This window comes from Platichthys flesus, chromosome 15 (genome assembly GCF_949316205.1).
Source record: "Platichthys flesus chromosome 15, fPlaFle2.1, whole genome shotgun sequence".
NCBI lineage: Eukaryota > Metazoa > Chordata > Actinopteri > Pleuronectiformes > Pleuronectidae > Platichthys > Platichthys flesus.
The window spans coordinates 21565982-21571939 of NC_084959.1; the positions used below are offsets into that span (position 1 = coordinate 21565982).

Below are 5958 nucleotides of genomic sequence, written 5' to 3' on the forward strand. Positions count from 1 at the left end.
GTTTGTTAATTGCTCTCCACTTGCCTCTGTCAGGGCCAGATGAGCCCTCCATGGAGAGTCACCCCAGTCTTCCAGTCTGTTCAAGTTCATAAATTTAACTAATATATAGTACATTGTTTTACCCGTCATGGTGCTCAGTGTGTTACAAGAGGCAGGTTTTAACTGTAACAAAAAACCTTCACATTTAAAGACAGGAAAACATTTTACATTAAGAAGAGGATTACTGGTGTCAGGCTGAATGAGTCCATCACAGTGAGCAGTGATCAACAGAAGTTCAGGGTGTGTCAGCTGCTGTTTCCAGCCTCTCAGCAGGCGGCTGACCACCCTGACTGACCTGATCCCCAAACGTTAGGCCAGATCTGCAGCATTGTCCAGGTGAGGGCCATACTTTGGCCTGGCACAGTTTCTGAGGTAGGCCTGGTTTTGCATCACACCGGAGCCGAGTCCCATGAACCACTGGCTCTTTGAGGAGCCAGAGCAGAGTCACAGTTCTGAAGTCTCTCCTTATGGAATATTCCCCACAATTTGAGCAGTAATTTGTAAAAACCTGGAAGGTTGTCTAACTAACAGCCATTTACATACGTGGAGAAATTGTTACCCTTCCGTTAAAGAAAAAAAACTCACAATGGTTACTGAAATAAGTTGAAATCGACAAATGTAATAATAAATAAAAAAATCCTGAAGATTTACTAATGAAAATCAGACATTGCTTTTGAATTGTGGTTCAGGAGAATCAAAATAATGAAAATTGCCTGGACAAAAATGATGGTACCCTTAGAAAAGATTGAAAATAATTTGACCACAGGGACTTAACAAACTAAGGTGTGTCCTCTAATTGGCATCGCAGGTGTCTTCAATCTTGTAATCAGTCAGTCTGCCAATTTAAAGGGTGAAAAGTAGTCACTGTGCTGTTTGGTATCATGGTGTGTACCACGCTGAACATGGACCTCAAAAAGCTAAGGAGAGAGTTGTCTCAGGAGATTAGAAAGAAAATTATATATGATGTTCCTGTGACTACAGTTTCACATATTATTCAGAAGTTTTAGGTCCACAGGACTGTAGCAAACCTCCCTGGACGTGGCCGCAGGAGGAAAATTGATGACAAATTGAAGAGACTGATAATACGAATGGTAACCAAAGAGCCCAGAACAACTTCCAAAGAGATTAGAGGTGAACTCCAAGGTCAACGTCCATCAGTGTCAGATCGCACCATCGGACGCTGCTTTAGCCAAAGTGGACTTCATTGAAGACAACTGAGGAGGACACCAATGTTGAAAGCAAATCATAAAAAAAAGCGAGAGTGGAATTTGCCAAAATGCATATTGACAAGCTACTAAGATTCTGGGAGAATGTCCTTTGGACAGATGAGACAAAACTGGAGCTTTTTGGCAAGTCACATCAGCTCTATGTTCACAGACGCACGAATGAAGCCTACAAAGAAAATAACACTGTAGCTATTGTGAAATATGGTGGAGGCTCGGTCATGTTCTGGGGCTGCATCCGGCACAGGGTGTCCTGAATCTGTTCAGGGTACTATTACATCTCAAGACTATCAAGGCATTCTAGAGTCAAATGTGCTGCCCAGTTCCAGAAAGCTTGGTCTCAGTCGCAGGTCATGGGTCCTCCAACGGGATAATGACCCAAAACACACAGCTAAAAAAAAAAACAAGACTGGCTAAGATCAAAATATTTGACTATTCTGAAGTGGTTTTCTATGAGCCCTGAGGCCTGTTTCAGGTAGCTGGTTTAACATACTCTGAGTTTAATCCTGCGCTCTGAGTTGGTTGACTCAGAGTTCAGGGTTGAAAAGCAACTCTGGGTTTTCGGTTTCAGAACAGGTGATCAGCGTTGGCTTAATCAACTCTGAGTGTGTTCACGCTGGGTTGGGGGCGTGCCTGTTGACTATAAAGAGCCATCATCAATGGATCTCTGATAACATGATCCTACATGGACCAATAACGTAGATCCAGTTACTTTTCACCCAAGGAATTGGAAATATTAATGCACGCATATGCCGAGCAGGTACCCATTTTCACAAAAAAAAGTAATACCGCCGCGGCAGCGAGAGCGCGAGAGAGAGCTTGGCAGGAAATAGCCGAACAAGTCAATGCGTGAGTAAAATAAAATAGTAAAATAAAATAAGAGGAAAGTTTAATATCTTCCACTTATTCAATATGTAAATTGTGTGTGTGTGTGTGTGTGTCAATTTACACAGGAACAACCCGAGTTGCCCCAAGAGGACTTGGCAGCAAATGAAAATGAAGTACAAAAATATAGTTCAAACAGGTTAACTAATGTTTAATTTAAATCGAATCAATTGTGCTGTTTTGCCTGCTCTACCTAATTTAACAGCTATATTCAACATGTGATGGGTCTATATTTAAGCAGTAAATGTAAGTAGTACATTTCTCAGCACCCCCAACACTGCCAATATTTAATAGGATTTAGATATATTAGAAGGCTACTCCTAGGCAAAATGCATTATATGTATGTATGTGTATATACATATATATGTGTCTTCAAAATAGCGCTTACTGAATATTAGGGTAACATTTTCCTCCATGTTAGCAAATCGAAAAAAAGCAGAGGCCTAACCCGGAAGACTGGAGGGGGTCCACCACCTGCAGCCCTCACAGAGGCTGAGGAGATGGCCCTCAGCCAACAGAGTATGCGTCCTGTGGCTGAGGGCATCCCTGGAGGGAGCTCCTCTGATCCCCCCACCCCCCAGGATAGAAGTGCCTTTATCAGAGGTTGGTTATTCAAAATAATTAAATATGTACATGCAACCCAGCGTGTTGCAAATAAGATGGGGCAATATTCTGGCTCAAGTAATAATTTCACTGTCTTATCATCTTCTTCCAGTTACTGATGGCGTCATCGCCCTACTGGAACCAGATGCCCTCACCAACCTCCATGCAATTGTAACAATTCTTCACCTTCCACAGATTATTAATAATGTCTTGATAATTGCTGAACACAACTGTTAATGTCATTACAGGAAGATGATGGAGAAACATTGTCTGCAGCATTTGAAAGGGAAGAGGAAAGGCCTATGAGGTTAACACCTTTTAAAAATAACATCTAAAAGTTGATGATAGCGTTGTACAATTTTAAACTGACATCTTCTTTCTCATAAACAGGATGAAATCGAATTCAATGAGAGGCCATCCACTTCTAGCTCTACTTCACAGCTTACCTCTGTAAGATTCTCCCTGGAATTATAATGAAACGCTGTACTTGGCACTGTGAAATCCAATGTCATCTTTTGCATTCCTATAGCTTCCAGTCAAAGAGCTCTATAAAATCTATCTGGGAAAACAAATAAACAAAGCAGACTTGGAAATGGACCACATTAGGCAAAAGATGCAAAAGGATGCTTTGGAGATCCAAATTTTGGAACATAAGTTAAAGGTGGGTGAGGTACAAACTGGGATACTGTTTCCTGCTCCAAAAACATACCCAATATGAATGACCTTTTTTTTTTTTGTGCTTTCAGGAAATAAAGAAATCCTCATAAAAAGTAGATTGTCTTTATTAGAACACGGGCTGTGGTGGGACAAGTTATTTTGTTGAACGGTGTCACCCCCTACCAGAGGCTGGGTCTGTCACACGAGTTTACTATCATACAGGAAGGCGAAAGAATGCCAAAGAAAACATTTCGGAAATAATAAAATACATTTAACTACATAGAAAACTCAAACAAAATGATTTTGGCAGAGTCTTTCTCTAACCACCCTTCCGTCCTGTGGATCCATGGCATGGTTTGGGTTTATGTGCTGCTCATCTGCAACTGCAGGTGGGCAATTTTCCCCTCTCAAAATCGCGATGTTGTGTAGAACCACACATGCAATTATTATGTCACATGCCCTTTCTGGTGTGACTCGCAGCATTTGGAGGCACTGGAATCTTGCCTTCAGGATCCCGAACGTGTTTTCGACCCTGGCTCTCGTCCTCATATGCGCCAAGTTGTAGTGCTGCTGTGGTCCTGGCACGGGATCGGCATACGGGGTCAGAAGGCAAGGCTGGCAGGGGTACACTCTGTCACCTAAAACATGACCGTCGAACTCTCCTACGATACAGGTGAAATATTAATCATCTGAACAAATATGGATTCTAAATCCTTCAAATATAGGCTTAACTCACCACGGGCAAAGCGAGTGCTCAGATTAGACTCCCGAAATATGCGTGCGTCATGCACAGACCCCGGCCACTTTGCCTCCACTTGGGTGATGATATTTCTGGCATCACATACAACCTTCAAATTGCAGAGGAGTATAATTAGATACAGAGGCTGTTTTGTTAAGTATCTTTAATTTAAAATGCTGAAGGTCTAGGCCTTCACCTGTACCTGCACATTGATGCTGTGGAAGGACTTCCTATTAACATAGTCTCCTTCATTCACTGAAGGAGCTTTAATAGGAATATGAGTTCCATCGATGCACCCGATGAGACCCGAAAAATCTAGAACATTACAAATTAATTAATTTAATTAAATTGTGCACATTATTTATTACATTAAAACGTTCCAAGAAACAAATAGGCTACATTGTTGCTACTGTTACCTGCAATTCTGTAGAACTCTTCCTTGATTGTTCGTATAGGTCGGTGACTTGGAAACATCACAAACGTGTAAAGAAAACGTTTCAGTGCCAAAGTCACATTTCTGACAGACTGACACACGGTTGCCTTTGAAATGTGCTCGGCGTCACCGACGTTGTAAAGAAAGCTGCCGTTTGCAAAAAAACCACAATTATTTGTGAGTGCCACACAAATAATTTGTATTGAACTTAAAGCATGCCCCCGGTGCGTTTGACAGTTAAAATGGGGGCTGAGAAGGTGGTCTAAATAAATGATAGATTGCGCTGAAAAACGATAGCGCTCGTGAAGAAAATTATCAGGAAAAGAAAGTATATCCAACCGGGGTCTTAATAATCGTTCCTCACAGAGATTCCTTCTGAGGATCGCAGCCTCTACGTCCACGGGCTCTCGTAGAAAAGGACATGCCATTTCTAACACTTCCTTCTGTCGGAGAGCTGCCTTCAGCCTCAGAGTAGGTCTAACCGACTCCCGAGCAGGTTAGGTCCACGGCTTATGTTGCAGCAGCAACTAACTCTCGGTTGCGCTGAACCTGCTACCTGAAACGGAAAACCCAGAGTTTCCACTAACTCACAGCGAACAAACTCGGGGTTGCCTCAAAACCAGCTACATGAAACAGGCCTCAGATCTAAATCCTATTGAACATCTGTGGAAGTAACGTAAACATGCATTCTGGAGAAGACACCCTTCCAACCAGAGACAGCTGGAGCAGTGGGTTACGAGGAATGGGCCAAAATACCGGTTGACAGGTGCAGAAGTCTCATTGAGAGTTACAGAAATCGCTTGATTGCAGTGATTGCCTCAGAAGGTTGTGCAACAAAATATTAAGTTAAGGGTACCATCATTTTTGTCCAGGCCATTTTTTCACGAGTTCTTTTTTTGTATTACTTTGTCAGTTTTTCTTTCTTTAACGGAGGTTACCAACAATTTTGTAAAAACGGCTCGGCAAGGCCCAGCACACCTCACCGCTCTAGTATGGCACAGGCTATGGGTCTCCAGACCAGGTCCAGTCAGGAGTCTTGGACAAACTGGAGCCTGAAGGCTGCCCCCCTGATCGCCAAGTGGACAAGTCCATGTCCCCACTCCTCCTTAGGCAGAAAGAGGACACTCTTGTGGGATTCAGTGCAGACGGTACCAGAAGAAATCCACCATCACAGCCTCTATTCTGGCCAGCAGACATGCTTTGGGGTCCACACATGCCATTAGGTGCCATAGCATGGGGGACACCAGGTTGTTAATGATGAGGGTGCGGCCTTTAAAAGACATGTGTGGGTGAAGCCACTTCCATTTTGTAAGACATCCTTCTACCTTCTCTAATACATTGTCCCAATTTTTACTCATGAAAGTTTCATCCCCAAGATA

The 5958-nt window shown here is 42.7% G+C and overlaps 1 protein-coding gene across 1 annotated transcript; it reads right to left on the minus strand.

Moving 5' to 3' along the window:
• Positions 1-348: 348 nt before the first annotated feature.
• On the minus strand, positions 349-5007 carry LOC133969880 (putative nuclease HARBI1). Its single transcript, XM_062406589.1, has 5 exons — positions 4563-5007; positions 4349-4461; positions 4144-4255; positions 3732-4069; positions 349-462 (listed from the first exon to the last, which is right to left on the minus strand). The coding sequence occupies exons 1-5, from the start codon at positions 5005-5007 to the stop codon at positions 349-351; spliced, it is 1122 nt and encodes a 373-aa protein (XP_062262573.1).
• Between the last annotated feature and the right edge of the window lie 951 nt (positions 5008-5958).

Excerpts from the sequence above, each read along its gene's own strand:
- LOC133969880 (XM_062406589.1), bottom strand. The coding sequence starts at position 5,007 with ATGGCATGTCCTTTTCTACGAGAGCCCGTGGACGTAGAGGCTGCGATC. Across the intron at positions 4,256-4,348 it reads TCCACAGCATCAATGTGCAG|GTTGTATGTGATGCCAGAAA; the intron begins GTACAGGTGAAG and ends TGCAATTTGAAG. Across the intron at positions 4,070-4,143 it reads GAGCACTCGCTTTGCCCGTG|GAGAGTTCGACGGTCATGTT; the intron begins GTGAGTTAAGCC and ends CCTGTATCGTAG.